Source organism: Scyliorhinus torazame, chromosome 8, assembly GCF_047496885.1.
Source record: "Scyliorhinus torazame isolate Kashiwa2021f chromosome 8, sScyTor2.1, whole genome shotgun sequence".
Classification (NCBI taxonomy): Eukaryota; Metazoa; Chordata; class Chondrichthyes; order Carcharhiniformes; family Scyliorhinidae; genus Scyliorhinus; species Scyliorhinus torazame.
Window position 1 is genome coordinate 120,395,671 of NC_092714.1, and position 27,200 is coordinate 120,422,870.

At 43.0% G+C, this 27,200-nt stretch overlaps 1 protein-coding gene across 2 annotated transcripts in view; it reads right to left on the reverse strand.

Moving 5' to 3' along the window:
* Nucleotides 1-26,320, reverse strand: part of gemin8 (gem (nuclear organelle) associated protein 8) — a 37,950-nt gene extending 11,630 nt beyond the window's left edge. Inside the window, exons 1-2 of one of the 2 annotated variants that reach the window (XM_072514114.1) lie at nt 26,210-26,320; nt 20,918-21,353 (exon numbers count right to left, since the gene is read on the reverse strand). In XM_072514114.1, the coding sequence (XP_072370215.1) occupies nt 20,918-21,353; nt 26,210-26,233 (460 nt within the window). In that variant the 5' untranslated portion in view covers nt 26,234-26,320. Of the gene's footprint in view, nt 1-20,917; nt 21,354-25,799; nt 26,134-26,209 lie in introns of those variants that run through there. The other variant, XM_072514115.1, reaches the window with a different exon arrangement.
* Nucleotides 26,321-27,200: the final 880 nt, after the last annotated feature.

The following is a 27,200-nucleotide window of genomic DNA, read 5'->3' on the forward strand; positions in this document are numbered from 1 at the left end:
GCGTAGTTACACCCCCCATGTTGCTCCCAGAAGTCAGCAAACTCTGGCCGACCTCAGCTTCCCCCCGTGACCTCGGCTCGCACCGTGCGATGCCCCCTCCTTCCTGCTTCCCTATTCCCGCCATGATTATCATAGCGCGGGAACCGAGCCCGCGCTTCCCCCTTGGCCCCGCCCCCAATGGCCAACGCCCCATCTCTTCTACCCCCTTTCCTCCCCCCACCACCTCCTGTGGAAGAGAGAAAAGTTACCACATCGCAGGATTAACAACATAAAACTCCTCTTTCCCCCCTTCTTCGCCCCCCATACTCGCCCCACCACTTTGTTTCAAACGTTCTTTTTTTTAATAACCCGCTCATTCCAATTTTTCTTCCACGATAAAAGTCCACGCCTCATCCGCCATCTCAAAGTAGTGGTGCCTCCCTTGATATGTGACCCACAGTCTTGCCGGTAGCAGCATTCAGAATTTTATCTTCTTTTTGTGAAGCACCGCCTTGGCCCGATTAAAGCTCGCCCTCCTTCTCGCCACCTCCGCACTCCAGTCTTGGTATACGCGGATCACCGCGTTCTCCCACTTACTGCTCCGAGTTTTCTTTGCCCATCTAAGGACCATCTCTCTGTCCTTAAAACGGAGGAATCTCACCACTATGGCTCTAGGAATTTCTCCTGCTCTCGGTCCTCGCGCCATCACTCGGTATGCTCCCTCCACCTCCAGCGGACCCGCCAGGGCCTCCGCTCCCATTAAAGAGTGCAGCATCGTGCTCACATATGCCCTGACGTCCGCTCCCTCCGCACCTTCAGGAAGGCCAAGAATCCTTAGGTTGTTCCTCCTCGCGTTGTTCTCCAGCGCCTCCGGCCTTTCCACACATCGTTTATGGTGTGCCTCGTGCATCTCCGTCTTCACCACCAGGCCCTGTATGTCGTCCTCATTCTCGGCAGCCTTTGCCTTCACGACCTGAAGCTCCCGCTCCTGGGTCTTTTGCTCCTCCTTTAGCCCTTCGATCGCCTGTAATATCGGGGCCAACAGCTCCTTCTTCATTTCCTTTTTGAGTTCTTCCACGCAGCGTTTCAAAAACTCGTGTTGTTCAGGGCCCCATATTAAACTGCCACCTTCCGACGCCATCTTGGTTTTTGCTTGCCTTCCTTGCCGCTGCTCTAAAGGATCCACCGCAATCCGGCCACCTTCCTCTCCTTTTTCCATCCGTATCCAGGGGGGATTCCCTTCTGGTTCACCGCACAGTACTTTTAGCCGTTAAAATTGCCGTTGGGGCTCTTATTAAGAGCCCAAAAGTCCGTTACACCGGGAGCTGCCGAAACGTGCGACTCAGCTGGTCATCGCCGCACCCGGAAGTCCCACATCAATACTCTTAAGCTCTCACCTTATGGATTTGTACTTCAAAAAGAGAGATAAACCTATTGAGGTATTTCTCTTGTCCATAGCAGGAAAAATCCTGATATGCATTCTCCCGAATTGCCTGCTTCTTCTGACTGCAGGAAATCCTCCCAGAGACACACACACACTGCGGCTTTGGATCTTCCACAAGAATCTCTGACTTAGTCTTTGTTGCCAGGCAAATCCAAGAAAAATGTCTCATTGCATTCAACAACCTGTCCGAAGCATTTGACTTGGTCTATGCATTATAGAAACATATTTGGATGTCTAAAAAATTTAAATCACAAATCTGCAATTGCTTCAACTATCTCAAGTGGGAGAGCTGAAATAGATCCCTTCAAAATCCAGAACGGGGACATGCCCCCATACTATTTACCACTTACACAACAGTGGCTATTCACCTCAAAAGATTAACCGTCATCTGGTGCATTAAATGCCATCTCAATGGAAAACTCCAACCTCAGTCACCTCCATGCCAAAACTAAGCTGACCACCAAAGATACACATGATCTACAGTTTTCAGATGACTGCAGTGTCAGTCCCCATTCTGCACTAGATTTGATACACTCTTGACCTCTTCAATGCTGCATACAAGAATCAGGGCCTGTCCTTGAATGTTGACAAAACAAATCTCATATCAACTCACAGCTGGTCAGTCATAATTTCCACTTTCAATATTTGTTGAAAGAGAGCTCTTGAATTTGTTAAGCTCTTCACATTACAGTCACCTCCCTCAAAAGACCACCATTAATGAAGTGACCCGACACAGAAGGCCAGCTCAGCCTTCTACAACCTACGGCAGTGAGCACTTGCCGACAAAACAGTAGCACAAGTGGGTAGCACTGTCGCTTCACAGCTCCAGGGTCCCAGGTTCGATTCCTGGCTTATCACTGTCTGTGCGGAGTCTGCACGTTCTCCCTGTGTCTGCGTGGGTTTCCTCCAGATGCTCCGGTTTCCTCCCATAAGTCCAAAAAGAAGTGCTATTAGGTAATTTGGACATTTTGAATTCTCCCTCAGTGTACCCTAACAGGCACTGGAATGTGATGACGAGGGGCTTTTCACAGTAACTTCATTGCAATATTAATGTAAGCCTACTTGTGACAATAAAAGATTATTAAAAACCCTTGGAAGTTAACAAAAGTCCTAGTGTACTCCACAGTTGTTGTCACCAGACTCCTGTACTGTAATTTTGATGGACAGGATCCTGTGCCTGGCTGGTTGAAAACTGTCTTCCATATTAGATCTGTTTTCTCAACTCTCAAATCGCCAATGTTCCAGGGAAGGACATAGAAAATGCTTCAAAGACACTCTGAAGCTCTCCTTGAAGTGCGGCAGCATTGACATTAATAGTTGGGAGGAGCTTGCTACCAATGGCTCAACATGGCGACAACTTGTTCATCAAGCTGCATCACACTTTAATTACATTGCTTTAATGATAAGGCAGTAGAGAAAGAAAGAAAAGGAAGCAAGTCCTGCACTCCGATCGCACTACTCACATGACGCCTTGCTCCATGACCCCTGTGGATCAAATTGTCCTGTTTAGTCACATGAGGATCGGTGGCAGAAACTCATAACCCCCATGTAGATCTCATCCTCAAAATAAGGGACAGATGACAAGTCATCACATTTAGTACATGTTATTTACCAAATAGATATCAGGTCAAACTGTTTCCACTAACACTTCACCACTGCTTTATAATAAAACTCCTAGTTATAATAAAACACTAGTTATTAACCAAGTTTGAAAGGAGAAAATCTCCCATCTCACTCTTAAATTTATCAGCCTTCCCTTTCCTGCCGGAAAGTGTTATTGTAATTCTAGTGACAGCACTGAAACAATAAAGTGCCAGTGTCCCAGACATATATAACGAACTGACCATTTTGATAATGAGGTTTCTTTATATCAGCTTCATTAAAAAGGAACTATAATCCCAATGTTTTCCACTAAGTGGGTTTGCTTGCACTCTGGCTGCAGAGATTTAAGGAGGTTCAGACTAGAGTTGCTGCCAGCAGCGTAAACACTCCACTGACACCAACACAAGAGCAACTATTCCCACTCAAGCAATAAATGCATCAATATTCACTCTCTTTTCATGGGATGAGAAGCCCAAAGAAAGCTGATTCAAATGCACTGTTTGTGAGTGGAGATGTTGATCATCCCCTTGGAATCAATGTTGTATTATTTTCTGTTATTTTGCACTGACACAGCTGTCTGCTTCATAGATCAGAATGCAAACAATAAGATTAGATTTAAACCAGCTGACATTGTTATGTCAGATGTTAACTCTAATCTGTTATCATTTCCAGTAAGTAAACTAATAAACCAGGCTTCAAGCAATTGATAATTAATCCATCGATTCAAATTTTCCATATATGAATGACAATACACTAAATTTATCTGCTAGTAATATAATTATTTAAAAAGTGGGTGAGATGTTATTCAAATGGTAGCAATTGAAAATAAATGAGAATCCTGATAATCACTGGTCACCAACAAATAAGTAACTAAAAGCTTTTGTAAGAGTTGCAACTTCCTCCAGTTAAACATTGGGAAGACTGAAGTCACTATCTTTATATCCCCCTCCCATCCTTACCAGTCCAGAGTGTCAGACTGAAACAGACTTTATAAAAAATCTGTTCATGGGTTGGGACAATTACTGACAAGACCAGCTCTATATTGCCATTTGCCACTTGCCCTCGAGAGTGTGGGAGAGACACTCTCTAGAACAGTTGCAGTCCATGTGGTGAAGGTAAACCTCAGTACCTTTACGAAGGGAGTTCCAGGTTTTTGACGGAGTAGCAGTGAAGGAATGGTGGTGTATTCTCAAGTCAAAATGGTGTGCGACTTGGAGCAAATCTTGCAGTTGATTGTATTCCCAGTTGCTTTCTACTCTTGTTCTTCTAAGTGGCAAAGTTTGTAAGTTTGGGAGGTGCTGTAAAAGGAGCCTTGGCAAACGGCTGCAGTGCATCTTGTAGATGTTAAACATTTACCCTCCTCTTCAAGACACACACTGCTGCCAGTGTGTGTCGGAGGAGGAAGTAAATGTTTAACATGTGAATGGGTGCCGATCAAGTGGCCTATTTTGTTCTTGGTGGTGTTGAGCTGTTTATGTGCTTTTGCAACTGCAATCTTCCAGGCAAGTGAAGATTATTTCATTACACTTCTAACTTGAGACTTATAAATGGTGGACCGGTTTTAGGGATTCAAGAGGCTACTGCAGCATTTCCACCCTCTAAGTTGCTCGCTTTTCTAGCCACAGGATTTATATGACTAGTCCAATTAAGTTTCTGGTTAATGTTAACCCCCAGGATGTTAGTGGTGGGAGAACACTAAGGGAAAATGGTTAAATATTCTTTTTGGAGATGGTTGTTGCCTGACACTTGTGGGGTGTAAATGCTATTGCCACTCATTAGCCCAAGTCTGAAAGTGGGACAGGTCTTGCTGCATGTGTTCACGGACTACTTCATTATCTTTGAAGGTGTGAATGGTACTGAATATGTGCGATCATCAGTGAACATCTCTTCTTCTGAGCTCATGATGAGAAAAAAAAATCATGAATGAAGCAGCTGCAGATGTCTGGGCCTAAAACACTATCAAGACGTCCTTGCAGTGATGTCCTAAGGTTGAATTAATTGGCCTCCACCAACCACAACCATCTTCCTTTGCATTAGGCATGACTCCAATCAGTGGTTTTCTCAATTCCCATTGATTTTAATATTGCTAGGGTTCCTGGATGCCACAGTCAAATTCGGCCTCGATATCTATGGCAGTCACTTTCACTTCAAATTATTTTTTTCCCCCATGCTCGGTCCAAGGTTGTAAAATGAGGTCTGGAGCGGAGGGGTCCTGGCACAACCTAAACTGAACATTGGTTAGCAGGTTATTGCTGTGTTAGTGCTGGTTGACAGAGCTGTTTGACATTTTCTATTAGTTTGCCGATGACTGAACATAGAGTGTTGGAGCAAAAATTAGATGGATTAGATTTGTCCCATTTTTTGTGAACAAGACATACCTGGGTAATTTACTTCTTTGTCTGGTTGATATCAATGTTTTAGCTGTGCCAGAACACCTTGACTAGGGGCCTGATTAATTCTGAAATACAAATCTTCAATACTATAGTTGGGGTGTATCAGGGTTCATAGCCTTTGCTGTATCCAGTGCACTCAGCTGTTTCTTGACATAATGTGGAGTGAATTGGACTGGATGAAGATTGACAACTATGATGGTGGGGACCACAGAAGGAGGTCAAGATGGATCATCCACTGGGCACGACTGTCTGAAGATAGTTGCAAATGCTTCAGCCTTGCTTTTTGCACTGATGTGCTGAACTCGTCAATGATTGAGCATGGGAATGCTGGTGGAGCGTTCTTCCACTCTTAGTTATTTAATTGTCCACCAATTAGATGTGGATGTTGAATCTCTTAGCTGTCTATAGTTGCATCTGCTGTTTAGCATGTTCATTGTCCTGTTATGTAACTTCACCAGACTACATATTTAAAGACATTTCTGGTCCTGCTCCTGTTACCATTCTGATGTTGGGCTCTGAGGTTTGATCTATGACATGCTCCTGGCTAGCTCATTTCAGCTAAGGTTTCAATACAGAAGGAGGTGCAACAATTTACTTATCTTAGAAGAGGAGGTCAGGGAGTAAACTATTCAGGGTGCCTATCGAAATATGCATGGGTTCACCATCTCACTTGGCCGTGATGCCCCCACAGTTGGGTCACATACAGCCATGTAAAGTTAAAGGTGTTAGCCTTGGTTTAGTGCCAGCACTCTCACCTTGTTGTCAGAAGGTTGTGGTTTCAAGTCCCGCATCAGAGATTTAAGCACATCATTTAAGCTGACAGTATAGTGCAGTACTGAGAAAATACTAGTTCCTATCCTAAATACAAGGTACAAATTTTTAGAGGAGTGTTAAGAGGAAATACATTTGAAATTTCTGGTATACGATCATTAAACACCTAAAGGCTGGAGAATTGTCAGTGAAGAGATGACATGTCTAAGCATCAAATATATATACATGGGGGTGAAGATAATTAAAGATCCAGTTGACAAGGCAGGAATGCCCACTCTCTGCACTGCTCTTTGCCTTGGCTATACGGCCATTGGCAATGGTGCTGAGAGCATCAAGGGACTGACAGGGGAAAGTGCGGGGGGAGGGTGGGTGGAGCATAGGGTCTTGCTGTACACGGACGATCTGCTCCTCTACCGTTCAAACTCTTTGGAAGGTATCGGGGGGGGGGGGGATTTTGGTTATATTGCAGGAGTTTGGCCGGTTTCCAGGATATAAACTGAATATGGGGAAGAGCGAGGATTTTCCGATTCAAGGGAGGGGACAGGAGAAGAGGCTGGAGGAGTTCCGTTTAGAGTAGTGGGGGTGAGCTTTCGGTATTTAGGAGGCGCGGGGGTGGGAGCAGTTGCACAAGTTGAATCTGGCTCAGTTGGTGGAGCAGATGAAGGGTGATTTTAGGAGGTAGGATGTGTTCCTGCTGTCGCTGGCAGGACGGGTGCAATTGAATCATAGAATTTACAATGCAGAAGGAGTCCATTCGGCCCATCGAGTCTGCACCGGCCCTTGGAAAGAGCACCCCACTCAAGCACACCTCCTCCACCCCATCCCCTTAACCCAGTAACCCCAATTAACCTTTTTGGACACAAAGGGCAATTTAGCATAGCCAATCCACCTAACCCGCACATCTTTGGACTGTGGGAGGAAACCCAGGCAGACACGGGGAGAATATGCAGACTCCACACAGTGACCCAAGCCAGGAATTGAACCTGGGACCCTGGAACTGTAAAGCAACTGTGCTAACCACTATACTACTGTGCTGCCCCCACGTTATTCACGAGGCTATTGTGTGTGTTCCAGAATCTCCTGATCTTCATTCCAAAGTCTTTTTTAAGAGGGTGAATGCACTAATTTTGGAATTTGGCTGGGCAGGCAAGGTGAGCGGTGAAGAAGGTGCTGCTGGAACGGGGCTGGGGGTGGGTTAGCGGGTTAACTCTCCCAAATTTAATGAATTACTACTGGGCGGCGAATATAGCCAGAGTTAGGAAGTGGGTAGTGGCGGGTGAACGCGTCCTCGACGTGTGCAACTTATACACTTCAAGGTAGTCCACAGGGCACATATGACTGTGGCCAGGATGAGCAGGATTTTTGAAGGGGTGGAGGATAGGTGTGGGCGGTGTGTGAATGGGCCCGCGAATCACGTCCCATGTTTTGGACTTGTCCGAAGCTTGGGGGATTCTGGCAGGGGTTTGCCGACGCTATGTCTTGAAGGTAAAGGTAGTCCGAGGCCAGAAGCGGCGATCTTTGGAATGTCCGAAGAACCGGGAGTCCAGGGGGTGAGAGAGGCCAATGTCTTTGCCTCCCTGGTAGCCCGGAGATAGATCTTATTGGAATGGAGGGATTCGGGGCTGCTGTGGGTGAGTGACCTGGCAGAGTTTGTTCGGCTGGAGAAGGTAAAGTTCACCTTGAGAGGGGTTTGCCCGGAGATGGCAGCCGTTCATCGACTTCTTTGAGAACAGTTAAGATGTCAGCGGGGGGGGGGGGGGGGGGGGGGAGGAGAGAGAGAGGAGAGAGAGAGGAGGAGGTAGGGGAGTTGGGGGGGGCGGGTTGGTGGGGTGTTTGGTATTTAGTTGCAGCCCTGTTACCTGTGTTGTTTTATGGTTGTGTTTGATGTGTAAATATATGAATGCCTCAAAAAAAGATTTTTTTTAAAAAGATCCAGTTGCAAAAAGCACCAAATCCTTTGAAGGATATGACAATATATCACACATCTGTATAGATTCTAAGTTCACATTTTCACAGTACTGAAACTGAAATTCAACAGTTAAAAATACTTAAAGTACTAAATGTATTTATATGAACTTTAACCTTTTAATAGTGGATTCTGCCATCCCCACTCAATGATTGTAAATTCCACTGCACCAACCCATGGGGGACTAAACAGTCATGGTCATTAGCAGACCCCAGTACTTAATTCTAGTAATTACTATTCAAGTTTGTGTCAACAGACCATGTGCCAAGTCTCCAGTTGTCAGTACATGTCTACTCTCCAGAGGGGATTGTAAAGTCAACTGCAGCATCCTATATAGCTGATATCAGTTAACATAGCAAGGCTCATTTCTTGATTTTTTTTTTACAACTGCCAGAGGGGTAGGGGTCAATGACTGGTATGATAGTTTTGTCTGCCGTTCGACTGTAAAGGTCTTGCATAAATGTTTAAGCAGTCTCAACTCAGCTCCTGGCGGGTGCAGTCATACAGGTCAAACAGCACTTCTCCCAATTCAGCATCAATCGGCAATTTCACCCAGAGGCCACAGGATAGCTCAGAAATATTACGGCATAAGAGGCGGCCATTCGACCCATGGTGTCTGCACTGGTGCTTGAATGAGCAATTCCCTTTGTATGATTCTCCCACCTTCTCCCCATAATCTGGAACATTCTTCCTTTTCAGACAACAGTTTAGTTCCCTTTTGAATGCTTTGGATGAACCTGCCTCCACCACTCTCGGGCAATGCAGATAACCACTCACTACATGAAAAGTTTTCCCTCATGTTGTTTTTGCTTCTTTTACCAATTACTTTAAATCTGTGCCCTCTCTCGTTCTCTATCTTTTCATAAGTGGGAACAGTTTCCCCCAGCCTATTCTGTTTAGACCCTTTATGATTTTGAATACCTCCATAAAATCACTGGCTTTCTTTTGACCAAGAAAAACAGTCCTAACTTCTCCAATCGATCCTCACAACTGAAGGTTCTCATCCCTGGAACCATTCTCTTAAATCTCTTCTGTCACTGTCTGCAATGCCTTCACATCCATCCTGAAATGGGGTGCCCAGAACTTGACGCAATACTCCAGCTGAGGCTGAACTAATGACTTATACAAGTTCAACATAACCTCCTTGCTCTTGCATTCTATGGCTCCATGAATAAAGCCTAGGATACTATGTACTTTATTAATCTGCTCTCTCAAACAGTCCTGCTACCTTAAATACATCCAGGCCCTCTGCTCCCCTGCACCCCAATCAGGATTGGAACCGTTATAGTTTCATAGAATTTACAGTGCAGAAGGAGGCCATTCGGCCCATCGAGTCTGCACCGGCTCTTGGAAAGAGCACCCTACCCAAGGTCAACACCTCCACCCCATCCCCATAACCCAGTAACCCCACCCAACACTAAGGGCAATTTAGCATGGCCAATCCACCTAACCTGCACATCTTTATATTGTCTCTTCATGCTTTTCCTCCTAAAATGAATCACTTCCCATTTCTCAGAATTGAACTTCATCTGCCACCTGTCCATCCACTCCACCAACTTGTACATGTCCTTTTGAAGTTCAACATGGGACGGCATGGTGGCGCAGTGATCAGCACTGCTGCCTCAAGCGCCAGGGATCCGGGTTCAATTCTGACCTTGAGTGACTGTCTGTGTGGAACTTGCACATTCTCCCCGTGTCTGCATGGGTTTCCTCCGGGTGCTCCAGTTTCCTCCCACAGTCCAAAGATGCACAGGTCAGGTGGATTGGCCATGCTATATTGCCCCTCAAGAGTTCAAACGATTAGGTGGGGTTGCAGAGATAGGCAGGGGTGTGGGACTGGGTAGGGTGTTCCTTCAGAGAGTGGGTGCAGGTTCGAAAGGCTAAATTAGCCTCCTTCCGTACTGTAGGGATTCTATGGTTCTATGATCGACCTCAACAAGACAAAGTTGCCACATTTTGCATTATCCGGAAACTTTTGCAATTGTGCCCTGTACACCAAGGTCTATGCCATTAATATATATCAGGAAAAGCAAGGGTTCCAACATTGATTCCTGGGGAACTCGACTAGAAACTGTGCTCCAGTCCAAAAAAATCCATTAATGACTCCTCTCCGTTTCCTGTCAATGAGGCAATTTTGTATCAATGTTACTACTGTTCCTTTTATTCCATGTGCTCACAAGTCTGTTGTGTAGCTCGGTATCAAATTCCTTTTGGAGGGCCATGTACACCACATCAATAGCATTACCCTCATCAATCTTCTCTGTTACCACATCAAGAGATTCCAGCTAGTTAAACAAGGTTTTCCCTTAAGAAATCCATGCTGGCTCTCCTTAATTAACTCACATTTGTCCTGATTATTTCTATACGTTCTGCACCTTGAAGTTAAACTGGCTGGTCTGCAGTTGCTGGGCTTATCTTTATCCCCTTTTTTGAACAAGGGTGTAATATTTGCAATTCTCCAGTCCTCTGGCACCACCCCTGAATCGAAGGAAGACTGGAAAATTAGGACTAGTGCCTCTGGAACTTCCACACACACTTCCCCCAGTATCCTTGGATTAATCTCATCTGGTCCTGGTGCCTCATCAACTTTAAGTACAGAGAGACTATCCAATAGTGTGTCAATTTTAAACCCTTCTAGTGTCTGAAATACTTCCTCTTTCACTGTGGCTTGGGTAGCATCTTCTTCCTTGGTAAAGATGGATACATGATATTTATTAAGTACTTCAGCTATGCTCTCTGCCTCCATTCATAGACTTCTCCTTTGACCACCTTTTTACTATTTATAAACCTATAGGAGATTTTATAATTCCCTTGTATGTTGACTGCTAGACTCTTCCTTTGCTTCCTATTTTTTTTAAAATTTAGAGTACCCAATCATTTTATTGTTTTCCAATTAAGGGGCAATTTAACTTGGCCAATCCATCTAACTAGCACATCTTTGGGTTGTGGGGGTGAAACCCACGCAGACACGGGGAGAGTGTGCAAACTCCACATGGACAGTGACCCAGGGCCGGGATTCGAACCCGGGTCCTCAGCGCCGTAGTCCCAGTGCTAACCACTGCGCCACCGCGCTGCCCTCTTTGCTTTCTAGTTGATTTTACACCTCCCCTCTGAAACTTCTATATTCAGCCTGGCTCTCAATTGCACTTTCTACCGGACAGAAACATACATGGAAAATAGAAGAGGCCATTCAGCCCTTCAAGCTTGCTCCACCATTCATTATGATCATGGCTTATCATCAAGTTAATTACCCTGATCCCACCTTCCCCCCCCCCCCCCATATCCCTTAATTCCTTTAGCCCCCCCCCCCCCTCCCCCCTTCCCCACAGAGCTATATCTAACTACACAATGTTTTGGCCTCCACTACTTTCTGTGCTAGTAACTTCCACAGATTTATCACTCTGGGTGAAGAAATGTCTCCTCACCTCAACCCTAAAACATTTACCTCTTATCCTCAAGCTATGACCCCTAGTTCTGGACTCCCCCAGTGCCCTATACATTTGCAGTAAAACATCCCTATTCCTATACTCAAATCTTATCGCTATGAAGGCCAACTTTGCCTTCTTTACTACCTGCTGTACCTGCGCGCTTACCAACACCTGTGAACAATGGAAAAATGACACTTCTATGGTATGGGGCAATCTTCCAAGCTCGATATACATTATTGGAATAGAGAGAGAGAGGTTCACTCCACATTTATGATTGCTAGATCTGACGTGAAACTGTTTAACAGCCTGCATCTGATATTCCCACTGATTAGGTGAGAAAAGATAAAAAACACTGGCAGACAATTACAACCGCAGAGGAAGGTGGTTCTAATGAATCCAAGTGTGTTAAATTAACAATAATGATACTCATTAACCTAGCAATACTTCAGCAACTGCCATTTTAACTACATATGTAAACTCAATTACCTCACATAGTACAACTCAAGCCAGCTGATATCATCAGCATTCAAATATTCATTTCAACATTTTTGTCTAAACAAGGAGGGAATCACTGCTGGAAAACAAAAGTGTTTCTTTTAGTCCTTGGCATTTATAGTAGGCATCAACTCCCACTACCAGCATGTCCTTTCTTCTGATACCAGGTTTTGAATCCATCCCAAGAGTTATGGGGTGCAAGTCTTCTCTCTGTTGGCTGCAAGAGCCCGAAGTGAAATGTCTTTGAATAGCTAGTCTTGAGTGGTTATTACTGCAAAGCACAGAAGTGCCTTTAATTCAGCATTATTAATTAATGTTAACTAGTTACCAAACGAGCAGAAAGAACTGACATTGGAGGTGGAAAATTAACAAATTACTTTGCACTTCTGAGATCGGGACTAAGTAACATTGCTAGTGCTTTGGCCAGAGTAGAGGAAGCTTTGTTCTTATATCTGGATCAACGTGACCTATTTATGCTGGATACTGGCTGCCAAACACTGAATAAAAGCATCCCATTTCCAAAACTGACAATTAACTCGCCAAGGGGAAAAGAAGTAAATTAAACAGAAATTTAACAAGCAAGCCATCTTTATATTTTACAAGAGTATAATAGAAGTTGTTTTTGTGTGGTTAACAATGACTCTTCATTTACATATTCTATTTTTACAAAGGTTAATTGTTTCCTTGTTGAATTAAGATTTATTTTATGCAAGTTTATCTAGTTTAATCTATAAAGATGACATGTCAGTAATTTATATTATTGATCCGCACACATACAGATCAGAGAAAGGGTACTTTATTTCCTCCATTTCTGCAGATTACTAATTGTCACTGTATTTTCAGTGACTCAGAGTTAATTGAGAAAAAGACATCTACAGAACAGGAGAATCATGGTTTTTATTCCTGATCGGTGCGGAATTATCAAATTTCAGTGGGGACAGAGGTAGGAGTGTGACAAATGGCTTCAGAACCCCTGGCTACAGAATGATAGGAAGGTTAGCCAGAGCTCTTAACCCAATAAACCCAACCAGAAAATATAGGTGAGAACTTTTGGTTCTGATAATTTTGTGGTTAAACAGCCCACCAACTCTCAACATCAAGGCTCATGCTCAACAGGATGAGGAACTGGAAGTAGTTGGCCAGAAACAAAATCATAGATCAGCAAAGAGTCAAAATCTTCAAAGGGATGGGGAGGCAAGATGGATCTTAATTTCTTAAAAAGCATTGCCAGCACACATGGAACCAGACTCGGGTTTAACATCCACCAACACCCAAAAATCTGCCAAGAGACTACAATTGGTTGTCGCCTTCCAAAGTTCTTTGGATTCTGGAACAGTTCTAGTAGATTGGAGGGTGACAAATGTAATCCCACTATTTAAAAGAGGGAGAAAACAGGGAATTACAGACTGGCTAACCCAACATCAGTAGTAGGGAAACTGCTAGAGTCTATTAGAAAGGATGTGACAACAGGACATTTGGAAAATATCAACAGGATTAGACAAAGTCAAATCATTTTTGACAAACCTATTGAGTATTTTGTGGATGTAACTAGTAGAATAGGTGCGGGTGAACCAGTGGATGTGGCATATTTGGATTTTCAGAAGGCTTTTGATAAAGTCTCGCTTGAGAGGTTAGTGTGCAAAGTTTAAGTGCATGGGATTGGGGTAAAAATATATTGGCATTCTAGAAGGGGAGATTATCTCAAATGAGAGGTCACAGATATAGGTTGAGGCGGTAGATTAAGAACTGAGATGAGGAGGAACTACTTCTCGCAGAGAGTGGTGAATTTCTGGACTTCGCTGCCCCATAGTGCAATGACATCTGAGTCACTAAATGGTTTCAAAAAGGAGATATATACATTTCTGATAAAACACAGTTTAAAGAGATATGGGGAACAGGTAAAGAGGTGGATTTGAGACCAGGAAAAGATCAGCAATGATCTGATTGAATGATGGAGCAGGTTCAAAGAACTGAATTGCCTACTTCTGCTCCTAATTCCTATGCTCCTATGGAATGAGAATTGATTAGCAAACAGGAAACAGAGAGTGGGAATAAATGGGTGTTTTTTTGAAGTGGCAGGCAGTGATAAGTGGGATCCCGTGGGGATCAGTGCTTGGGCCTCAGCTATTCACAATATATATCAATGATTTGGATAAGGGAATCAAAAGTAACATTTCCAAGTTTGCTGATGACACAAAACTTGGTAGGAATGCAAGTGGGAGAAGGATGTTGAGAGGCTTCAAGATGATTTAGACAAGTTGAGTAAGTGGGCAAATACATGGCAGATGCAGAATAATGTGGATAAATGTGAAGTTATCTACTATGGGTGGAGAAACAGCACGGCAGAGTATTATTTCAATTTAGATTGGGAAATGTAAAGGGACCTCGGTGTCCTAATACACCAGTTACTGAAAGCAAGCATGCAGATTCAGCAAACAGTTCGGGAGGTAAATGGTATGTTGGCCTTCATTGCAAGAGGACTTGACTACTGTAGCAAGGGCGTCATACTGCAGTGGTACATGGCCATGGTGAGACCATATCTGGAGTATTGCGTGTAGTTCTGGTCTCCTTATTGGAGAAAGAATATACTTGCCAAAGGGAATGCAGCGAGTGTTCACTAGACTGATTCCTGGTCTGGCAGGATTGCCATAAGAGGACAGATTGGGTCGACTAGGCCTGCATTCATTGGAGTTTAGAAGAATGAGAGGGAATCTCATTGAGATATATCAAATTCTGACAGGGCTGGACAGATTGGATGCAGGGATGTTATTTCCTCTTGCTGGGGGATCTAGAACAAGGGTCACAGTCTCAGGATAGGCCATTTAGGACTGAGAGGAGGAGAAATTGCTTCACTCAGAGGGTGGTGAACCTGTGGAATTCTCTACCACAGAAGGCTGTGGAGGCAAAGTCACTGAATATATTTAAGAAGGAAATAGATAGGTTTCTAGGCCCTAAAGGGCTGGTTTGGCTCAGTGGGCTAGAGAGCTGGTTTGTGATGCAGAACAAGGCCAGAAGCGTGGGTTCAATGCCCGTACCAGCTGAGAATTCTGAATTCTCCCTCTGTGTACCCGAACAGGTGCCGGAATGTGGCGACTAGGGACTTTTCACAGTAATTTCATTGCGATGTTAATGCAAGCCTACTTGTGACAATGAAGATTATTTAAAATGTATTTATTTAAAAGGTGTCAAGGGGTATGGGGAGAACATGAGTGTGCTGTATAGAGATAGAGGATCAGCCATGATCATACTGAATGAAGAAGAGCCGAATGGCCTTCTCCTGCTCTTATTTTTTATGTTTCTATACAACCCACTTTTAACTCAGTGGGCAAGGAGATAGAGAAAATCAGGTACCAAGCTGGTGTGTCAACAGGCCTGTGGAGGGAGGTGCAACATTACAACTCGCATCCATGTAGCCCAAATAGATAAACTGACAACTAGTCTGTATTTACTCAAGCAGATTATCAATCACAGCATTCTTTCTTTGTATTTGTGAAACATTTTTCACGCCAAACAGGAAAGATTAACCACGTTCAGAAACAACTCCTGCACTGGAAAAATATCAATTGGACAATTTGTTGTGTGTTAAGATACCAAGAGGTAATCCCTTGGTTTGGAACTTTAGAAATACTCTGAAAGCAGGAGGAAGTAATTTCCACTTGAGGTGCTGCAAATGAAATTTAAAGAAACTGTCAAACTTGAACATTAGAAGAATTTTGAAGTATTCCCCCAGAATTTTGAAGTATTCTCCCAACTGTATAGCTTACAATCACTGTCAATACCACTACATACCCACCTGTAATTTCCTAGATATTAAATGCAACAATGTAATATAATATTTATCAGCATATATTGAATTTCCATTTGACTCCCCTTCTTTAGCGGAATGCTGTGTCTTTCAGGAATGGAGTTTTCTGCAGCTTCACTTCTGGACTTGAATAATTTAAATGCTAGTCACAACTCCAACACATTTCATACTTTCTTATGGAAATGAGAAACCCTGTAATTTAGCACCATACAATTTGGAAGATTAACGTATAGTGAAACTGCAGTGAGTCTGGCATTGGTTAACGTTTCTCCACCAGTAATGTTGCTTGTTGCCATGTCTACGTGTATTTTTAGATTACAGGACTATAAAAAGTTACTTTCCAGAATATAATGTAAACCAGATGGCCATTTGCTCAGAAAATGTTAACAGATGTCAGTAAAGAACAATCTTATAATGGGGTAGCAACAGAGGTAATTGCAATTTTGTTAGGTTTTCAATTGGGATTTTGTTAAACTGTCGAGTATATGTGCAGAGCCTTCAATCAGTTTGTTAACTGCATTTTTAAGTCTTAATCCGGAAATGGGCACAATCCAAATTGTAACAATCTTAAAAATGTCGACTTTTCTAGTGTTTCTGTTCCCCCAGGAATATTTATGCCTTCTCCAGATATGCCTGGAGAGATTAGGAATTGACTTCCCAGAGACTGAGAAAACCTCCATTCTGCCAGATTAGGAATTGACTTCCCAGAGACTGAGAAAACCTCCATTCTGCCATTCCATACGGCTGCATTCTCAATGAACAAAAAGTGCAATTCTGTTTTTTCAGTTCCGTTTTTAAATACTCCCCAGTGACACCCATCGCCAAGCAACAGTACTACAGAATACAAAATCTCTTTTCTACTTGCAGGAAAATACTGCCCTCTTTTGTGGGAAATTGCATAAGACAGGATTTCATACTTCAATAAAGTTCTGCTTTGCCCAACAGTGAGAAATTTAAATTCCACAAAAATAAAATTATATCCTGACAAAAAGCCACAAGTTTTAATATAATACATCTGTTAATGATTGATTGATTTTATTATCATGTGAACCGAAGTACAGCGAAAAGTACGTTTCTGCGGCCAAGAGAACATACACAATAGACAAATGTACTATATTAACTCAGATTAAAACAAGCGCTGTACAAGGAATGTGCAAAACCTACCCCACCAACATGAATTTTGATAGTTCTTGGATTCCAATCAGTTTCATGAAATCCAAATCTCCCTTTTATTTTTCTTCAACTCTTCCCATCTCATTTAACATCCTCAATCCCATTTTTCATTTTTCACTGCTCCCCTCCAGGCCCAACCCCACACACACATTCCATCTCAATCCACTCTCAAGATTGACCGGCAGCAGCCATGTTCGACAATTCCCAAGAATTTCGCAAAATTTGCAACAGAGAAACGGTCATTCGGTTTAACTTATCGGCGCTATAGTATTTATGCTCCATATGAGCCTTCACCCACCCTCGGCATCTCAACCCATCAGCAGATTCTTCTCTTTCTTTCTCCCTCATGTACTTACTTAGCTGCTCTTTAAATACATGCATGTGGCTGCAGTGTCACTTCCAATTTGTTCTACCCTTGCTTTAACTGCTGGAAAAGGTAAATATATTATCGATTAATTAATTTTAATCCGAAATATGTTTACCCAGAGTGGAATAAAGACAAGCCAAGGGAACAAAGCTCTACAATTCAGTTGGAAGAACCATGAGGCTCGGGTGAGCTCAGTAGTTTAGCCCCAACCTCCTTCCAAAATGATTGGATGAAATTGCCAATATTGTACTTGCTTTAGGCAATTTATATGTCAATTTTCCCCTTTAGTGATATTCTTCTTCACTCTTTGGTAGCTTTACTAATTCTACTTTATAGTGATAAGATAAGAGTTGAGCAATACTCCAGGATAATTGGCAATGCTCTTGCTTAGCTGTGTGGGTGTGCAGCCATGCAGCATCCAGGAAGGAACTGTGCAGGCCTTGATTGGTGTTGAAAACCATGCCTGTGCTAAAATGTAAACATTCAAAAAATTAGCTGCACAAAACAAATTAATAGCTGGAGCCTGAATCTTCATTGTCTCCCTTTGGATGGTGTTTGGTATTGCCCTTCTTTTGTTTGGTTGAGACTGTGATCTGCTATGTGGCACTGACTGCTGGTGAAGCGTGATTGAGCTTACACTGCCAAATAACCACGTACTTTGAAAGCAAATGTGCAATCCCAAAAATATTGTTAATACTTTCGAAGTAAGACATAGTTGCCATGGGCTCAATAAGTGTATTAGATTTTGTGTCAGCACTGCACATGATCTCTGTACTGTCCTTGTGTTAATGCTCTTAGTTGCCTATAATGGAGGAAAAGTCTCCATTAGGCAGTTTAAATGGAAGTATTTACTGCCAGTCCCTCCACCTACACCGTTTTATTTAATGTGCGCTTTGATTGTACACGGTTTAAAAGGACTCTTCCATAGAACTCAGAATGCATTCATTATCTTTGCAAGTCAAGTGATTAGTTCTAAATCAGCCAGTGTAGTATGTCTGCTGCTCAGTGCTGTAGTGTAATTTGTACATTTGGTCTTATTCCAAATTGGTCAGGAACACAGACCACTTGCTAAACACTGTAAAATCCTCCTGGGGACTAATGTTCCCTCTAGGCTGTGCAACTGCACAGCAGCCCAAACGTTCCTGGCTCCTTTAAGATTCTGCATGTGCACAGCTTGGTAAAAGTTTTAAAGCGTCCGTGCACTTAAACAAATCACTTGCATACCACAGAAAAAAAAATTAGAGGGCATGTTGCTGGGACAGAATGAAAATAGTTGACCAAGTCTGGAACAGAACCAAAAAATTAATTTTCAACTTAATTTACAAATGACTAAGCTGGAAATACAATGCTGCGCTGAAATGTAAAGAATGATGGTAGTGGAGCACATTTGTAATCAAAGTTATTGCAAAGCATTTTGTTTTGGTCACAGAATGATTAGTTCACATTTAAGCCCCATGCTAAATTATGGCTATATTTTCAGTCAATACTCACTTCAGATTGGAAATAGAGCAATAAAACAGTTTATTTTCAGCTATTAAATATATTACAGTAGTAAAATTCATGGTGATAATAATTTTAAAGTAGGGAAATAATCTTATTTATGCAAAATATTGTCTCAGCATCTGGTCAATTATCTTACCAGCATCATAAATAATAAATTTTTAAATTATTGTCACAAGTAGGCTTACATTTGTTTTTATAAATTTAGAGTACCCAATTATTTTTTTTCCCAATTAAGGGGTAATTTAGCGTGGCCAATCCACCCAACCTGCACATCTTTGGGTTGTGGGGGTGAAAACCACGCAGACACAGGGAGAATGTGCAAACGTCACATGAACAGTGACCCAGGGCATTCGAAACGGGTCCTCAGCGCTGTAGGCCCAGTGCTAACCAATGTGCCACCGTGCTGCCCACAAGTAGGCTTACATTAACACTGCAATGAAGTTACTGTGAAAATCCCCTAGTTGCCACACTTCAGCACCTGTTCGGATATACTGAGGGAAAATTCAGAATGCCCAATTCACTTAACAAGCACATTTTTCTGGACTTGTGGGAGGAAACCGGAGCGCCCGAAGGAAACCCACGTAGACAAGAAGAGAACGTACAGACTCCGCACAGATAGTGACCCAAGCTGGGAATCGAACCAGAGACACTGGCGCTGTGAAGCAACAGTGCAAACCACTGCGCTACTATGCCACCCCATTCAACTTTCACTGAATGAACTGTTTGGAATAAAACCAAATGCACAATATAAACTGTTCAGATTGATGACATATTGGTGTAATACAATTTTGCTTCCACTCAGCATCTTGTACCATTTGAAGCCTCATAGTGCTCGATAGATGAGTGCGAAAACAGAGTCATGGCTATGGCCATTCAGTCTGACAGAACAGATGCTGATTGAGATTTTTAGAAAAGCTAGCATGTAAGTTCAGAAGGTAATAGGGAAGGCAAATGGAATTCTGGCCTTTATTTCAAAGGGAATGGAGTATAAAAATAGGGAGGTCTTTTAAAAATTACACAAGGCACTAAGATCCACACCTGGAATACTCTGAATAGTTTTGGTCTGCTTATCTAAGGAAAGATATACTGGCATTGGAGGCAGTCCAGAAGAGGATCACACGGTTGATTTTCTTACAAGGAAAGGTTAAGTAGGTTGGGTCTGTAATCATAGTAACTCACTTAATATTTATAAAGAGAGAAGGGAATCTGGTAATATTGGTGGCACGGTAGCACAGTGGTTAGCACTGACCCAAAGTCAATGTACCCGAACTGGTGCCGGAGTATGGCGACTAGGGGATTTTCACAGTAACTTCATTGCGGTGTTAATGTAAGCCTACTTGTGGCACTAATAAAGATTATTATTAATTATATATTAATTGTATATCGGTGGTGGTCATTAATCAGGGGTACACTTAAGCTTCTATAAATAGATAAGACTAAGTCTGTGGTAGTTGGATTAGGAGTTAAATGCTTGTACGCTCCAGTTCTATCCTTTACGGCTTTCTGGAAAAGAACAAATTATTATTCAACCACCAAAAAGGAGGTGGAGGAAGAAGAGGTGTGATCTGTTCACCTGGTCACGAACAACACCGTCTGATATCTCTGAAAAGTTACTTGTCTGTCTTGACAGTAATAGTACAGTGACATCTGGACAGACTAAACAAAGAACACTTAAAATTAGGGGAAAGAGTGCAAACCCTTGCTGGATCTCTGCTTTCATGTAAAAGTTTATCTTGAAATTTTCTGCAAAGTGTATTCAGTGGTGCTACATAACAAGCATCAATGCACTGTGCCAGGTTGGAAATATGACAACTTTCATACTTCCATTTTATGTTTTCTGACCTGAGTCATACAGAGATGGTAGGAAGAATTTCTGTAAGGGGTACAGATGACCACAGGAACAGGGAGAAACATGGAAAGGTTCAGCAGTGACATATATCCAGGTCCTGGAAGTATATTCCAAGAAGAAAATTCTACACAATCGCACTTACTTAACTCCTCTTTATGGATTTCTGTCTGTTTGAAGTACTGCCGCAATTCTTCTGTTATTTCCACATTGCTGATATCACACTCTATTTCACTATCGGTGTCTGTTTCCCCTTCTTGGTCAGCATTCATATCAGCTTCAGTGTTCAAATCTTCCACTCCAATCTCTGAGCTGTGTGGGCACTGCCCTTGTCTGCTTTGGCTGCACTCATTTTGCCAAGTATATCCTGAAGAGCACGGCGATCCATTATGCCAGTCAGCAAAGCGAGTTGTTGCTGGTTCTGCATTATACCAGGGAGAATACTCAAGTGATTCGACTGCCTTGCGATAAGCCCGTCTATGTTTCTGTAGCCATCCCATCGCGAGCTGATAATGGTTCCAAAATCTGGAGTACATTTTATGATTGTACCAAATGTCCGTAGTTTCTCTCATCCTATCACCCTATTTAAAAGAAAACATAAACAATTATTTGCCTCCCTTTTTTCCTCTCCAATGCTTCCCCATCTCTCCTGAAGGCAATCACTTATGCTACATTAACAGTTTCACAGTTATAATGCCCAAGCAGCAAGTCTAGACACTGACAACCTTTAGCTTGAGAAGCTAAGAAAATATTTAAAATTTGCTAAAACGTACTTTAGCTGCTAAAACACAGGCTGTTGCGGAGGCAGTGGATATGGGATTCTATCTGTACACGGTAGTATACCCAGTGAATGCCCACTATACAAAAAGTGTGATTGAGGAAAGGTTAGTTTGACCATGTTGGTTTGATCCAAATGCTGGAAAGGAAATCTCTAAAACTAAATGGGTGGATGTAAGTCATCAACTATACAATGCATTTCTAATGATTAGTGCAGTAACAGCATCTATCGCTTTTGCATCAAGAATGGTACAGTTAGTTCTGGGTTGGGGGCAGAGTGGGATATTGGAATTAGAACCAAAACATTTTACACACAGGCACACCCTGCCACTGTATCAATGTCATTACTGTTGTTTGTCACGTTATGAGCTTTCCACAGTATAATTTAGTTGGGGGGGGGGGGAATGCGACTGAAAACAAATTAATTTGAAAACAGATTCTTTAACCAAAAAAGATTGAAAAGCAATAGAGAATTCTCTTTTCGGTTGGTGTTGGCCATAAAATGTTATTTGAAGATACTGGGAATCTTATTCTGCATGCAACTAAAAGTGAATTAAAAAAAAAAACGAACAAAAGTTCCAAAATTTAAAGCAAACAAAATGCATTCACGTCCATTAGCTAAGGCCAGATATAGATATAGATTTCACATCATAAAATCAGAGGGCTATAGGAACAAAAGCAATGATTATGTTGTTACAAATCTAAAGCTGTTGCAGCTCATCAGATCATGTCGTACTCATTCTTAGAGAATTCATTTTGTATATGAACTGTTAGGACCAACTCAAAGTTTGCTCTGATAAGGAAAATTACATGGTAGAATATGATTTGACTACTGTACCCTCCCTTTCCCAGCTTTACAGCAACTTTCCATTCTTTTCAATTCCCCCAAGTACTATTCACCAACGGATAGGTATCCTGTTCTCAAACGTTTAACAGCACCATCCTTACATAGAGCATGGGTCAACACAATTTCCTGAAGAGTACATAGGTTTGAAGATGTCTGTTCTATCCAAGCTGCTGTAGCTAAATCCCGCCAGGAGGCCCTTTGGCCCATCAAGTCTGCACCAACCCTCTGAAAGAGCACTCAACCTAGTCCCAATCCCATAACCCCATCTGGGAGCAATTTAGCATAGCCAATCCACCTAACCTACACATCTTTGGACTGTGGGAAGAAACTGGAGCACCCAAAGGAAACCTCAGCAGAAAGGGAAACATATGCACACTCCATACAGTCACCTGAGGTTGAAATCGAACCTGGGTCCCTGGCGCTGTGAGGCAGCAGTGCTAACCACTGTGCCGCTCTAGATAGAGACAGAGTTAAAGTTTCAGATTGAGATCAACTTTCCTCTAAAGAAAGGCTACCTCGACTTGAAATGTTAATTGTTTCTTCCCACAGATGCTGCCTGACCGGAGTATTTCCAATATTTTCTGTTATCTCAAATTTCCAGCATCCACAGTATTGTTGCACATACGCCTCCTCTGCCTTTGTTAGATCATGACTGATCTGCAACCTAATTCCATTCAGTCAACTTTGTCCCATATCCCTTAATATGTTGGCCCTTTGGATGACAGAAATCGGAGTTAAAATGTACAGAATTTGTCCTGATGAGATCACATCTGGACTTTGGCACCGTATTAGACTTATTTGAAACAGGATATAATTGCTTTAGAAGCAGCCCAGGGAAGGTTCACTTGACTCATTCCTAGAATGAGAGGTTTATCTTGTGAAGAAAGGTTGAACAGGGTGGTCCTATATCCATTGGAGTTTAAGACCATAAGACATAGGAGCGGAAGGCCATTCGGCCCATCAAGTCCACTCCACCATTCAATCATGGCTGATTTCAACTCCATTTACCCGCTCTCTCTCCATAGCCCTTAATTCCTCGAGAAATCAGGAATTTATCAACTTCTGTCTTAAAGACACTCAACATCCCGGCCTCCACCGCCCTCTGTGGCAATGAATTCCACAGACCCACCACTCTCTGGCTGAAGAAATTTCTCCTCATCTCTGTTCTAAAGTGACTCCCTTTTATTCTAAGGCTGTGCCCCCGGGTCCTAGTCTCCCCTGCTAATGGAAACAACTTCCCTACATCCACCCTATCTAAGCCATTCATTATCTTGTAAGTTTCTATTAGATCTCCCCTCAACCTCCTAAACTCCAATGAATATAATCCCAGGATCCTCAGACGTTCATCGTATGTTAGGCCTACCATTCCTGGGATCATCCGTGTGAATCTCCGCTGGACCCACTCCAGTGCCAGTATGTCCTTCCTGAGGTGTGGGGCCCAAAATTGCTCACAGTATTCTAAATGGGGCCTAACTAATGCTTTATAAAGCTTCAGAAGTACATCCCTGCTTTTATATTCCAAGCCTCTTGAGATGAATGACACATTGCATTTGCTTTCTTAATTACGGACTCAACCTGCAAGTTTACCTTTAAAGAATCCTGGACTAGGACTCTCAAGTCCCTTTGCACTTCAGCATTATGAATTTTGTCACCGTTTAGAAAATAGTCCATGCCGCTATTCTTTTTTCCAAAGTGCAAGACCTCGCACTTGCCTATGTTGAATTTCATCAGCCATTTCTTGGACCACTCTCCTAAACTGTCTAAATCTTTCTGCAGCCTCCCCACCTCCTCCATGCTACCTGCCCCTCCACCTATCTTTGTATCATCGGCAAACTTAGCCAGAATGCCCCCAGTCCCGTCATCTAGATCGTTAATATATAAAGAGAACAGCTGTGGCCCCAACACTGAGCCCTGCGGGACACCACTCGTCACCGGTTGCCATTCCGAAAAATAACCTTTTATCCCAACTCTCTGCCTTCTGCCTGACAGCCAATCGTCAATCCATGTTAGTACCTTGCCTCGAATACCATGGGCCCTTATTTTACTCAGCAGTCTTCCGTGAGGCACCTTATCAAAGGCCTTTTGGAAGTCAAGATAGATAACATCCATTGGCTCTCCTTGGTCTAACCTATTTGTTATCTCTTCAAAGAACTCTAACAGGTTTGTCAGGCACGACCTCCCCTTACTAAGAGTTTAGAAGAATGAGAGGTGATCTTATTGAAAATACACGATGCTGCGGGGGTCTTGATAGGGTGGATACCCAGAGGGTGCTTCCTCTTGTAGGGGAGACTAGAGCTAGCGGACACAGTTCAAGAAAAAAAATGCTCTTTTAAGACAGAGATGAGGAGAACTTCTCTCAGAGGATTGTTAGTCCAGAAAGCAGTGGAGGCTGGGTCATTGAATTTATTCAAGTTTGAGTTAGATATATTTCAAATAGACAGTCAAGGCATTTGCGGGGGGCAGGCAGGAGAGTAGAATTGAGACCAGAATCAGATCAGCCATGATCTTATCAAATGACAGAACAGGTTCTGGCCTACTGCTGTTTCCAAGTCATTTGTTTTTGTGGTGCTACTGTGCCATATTGTTGACAATAAGTCATAATATGATGTTAAATGACACTAACATATCAGAACTAAATGCATGATATGCAACTGGACCATGCCAAAGCACAACATTAATTAAAAAGTGGTGTTGAACTAAATTTTCTTTATTAAAAAGGTATGCACTTTCACAATAAGTGGTCTGTTATTTTATCCTCAATCCCTAACCATAGGAACAGGAGTAAACCATTTAGTCCATCATGCCTGTTTTGCCTTTCAATGGGACCTGATTTAGCCACTTTTGCCCCACATCTCTTAATATGTTATCTCTGTAGATAACAAAAATCTATCATTCTCATAGTTAAAATTTACAGTTGATCTAGCATCAATTGTAATTTGTGGAAGAATGTTCCAAATTTCAACAACCCTTTTCGTGAAAAGGTGCATCCCAATATCACTCTGAAGGCTCTAATTTTGACAACTATGCCTAGTTTATCTCTATCTACACAAGCTTAACGTCTTGAAAATATGATCAAATCACCCCTTAACCTTCTCAATTCCAGGCAATACATTGTACTCTCTCCTTAACTGTGAAGAGTTCAGGTTCTGTTTTAGTAAACCTACACTGAACTCCCAAGGTCAATATATTTACAAATATGTGCTGGCTTATTCTGATTAACAAAATATTTTCAATGCCACCCTATATCGAAGTATAAAACTCCAATAATTTGCTGACAACAGCAGATAAATCGAGTCTATAGTTCCCTGGTTTTCTCTCTCTCACCTTGCTTGCATATCTCTTGACACCCTTACCAAGTAATATAAATCTATTTTGAAAATTCCAATTAACCCAGCATCCACACCTTTATTATTATGGGTTAATGGGCAGAAAGTGCCCTCTGTGTGAAAAGGTGTTCCCTGATTTCACTGCTGAATGGCCTGGTTCTAACTCGAACACTGCGTGTCTCCTGGTCCTGGGTTCTTCCACTACAGGAAAACGCTTCTCCCTATGCAGCCCTGCTATCATTTTCAGCAGTCTGAAGGGCAGGTTCATGTTGAAAGCAGTGGGTGAAGATTATTCCGATCCGGATCCTGAACAGGACTCTTTAACTACAACCTCTTGTGGGATGTGCTGGTGAGAGCTTGCCCAGCAAGGACTGTGAGGAACCGGTGCAGGTGTCGCACGGGGCAGCGTCTCCCTGACCGTCCGGCCACCCACATATCAGCAACACGCAAACTGCGGGCGTTCATACCAGGCCAGAGCGGACATTACCTGACGACCGCTTCCCTCCTCCATCCTCCCTCCGCCAGCCGACACTTCACCCAACGCGCGTCAGCTGCGCATGGCACTAAAGGATTCACGGAGGAGTCGGAGAATCACGTGTCATCGGCATGCCGGTCCGTGATTGGACCGGAGCTACTGGGCGGCCATCTTTGGAAGACGCCCTGAAATTGAGCTGGGTGGCCATTTTGGGAAAGGAAGACCCTCCGCCGAAGAGGAACTTCAGTGCGACAATCTTGGCAAAGGAAGAGAGGCCTGCGACCTCAAACAGGCTATGGAGCGGCCATCTTTGTAAAGGAGAAGTTTCTGATTCAGAGAACCGACAGTGCAGAAGGAGGCCATTCGGCCTATCGAGTCTGCACCTACCCTTGTGATGCGACCATCAATTCACTCGAGACAGGAGTAGAAGTAAACTGTGGCTTTAACCAACTTAGAACAGTGCCTGCCTGCAACTGATCCAATACTGAGAACCACCAACAGGTTGACTGCTCTTTATACCTCCCTTCAAGGGGAGGAGCCATGGGTGTAGCCCATACAGGCCCCAATATGTTCCCCTATGGATAATGCCATTACAATGGCCCATAGGAGGAGCCCACAAGGGCAGCAGCATAGCACAGATACAAATACAAGGGCAACAACACAGATACAAATACAATGGTGGATTATTGGCATAATACATTCATCACACCTTGGAAAGAGCACCCTACACCTCCAGTCTATCCCAGTAACTCAGTAACCCAAGCTAGCCTTTTGGACGCCATGGGCACTTTGGACAGTGGGAGAAAACCAGAGCACCCAAATGAAACCCACGCAGACACAGGGAGAAAGTGCAAACTCCCCACAGACAGCCACCCGAGGCTGGAATTGGTCCTGGAGAGCAGTGAGGCAGCAGTGCTAACCACTGTGCTGCCCCAATAAAGCGATTAATCTATCAGATGAATGCCAGCTGAACCTGGAGCCAGTGAAATGCCCTTGTGGAACC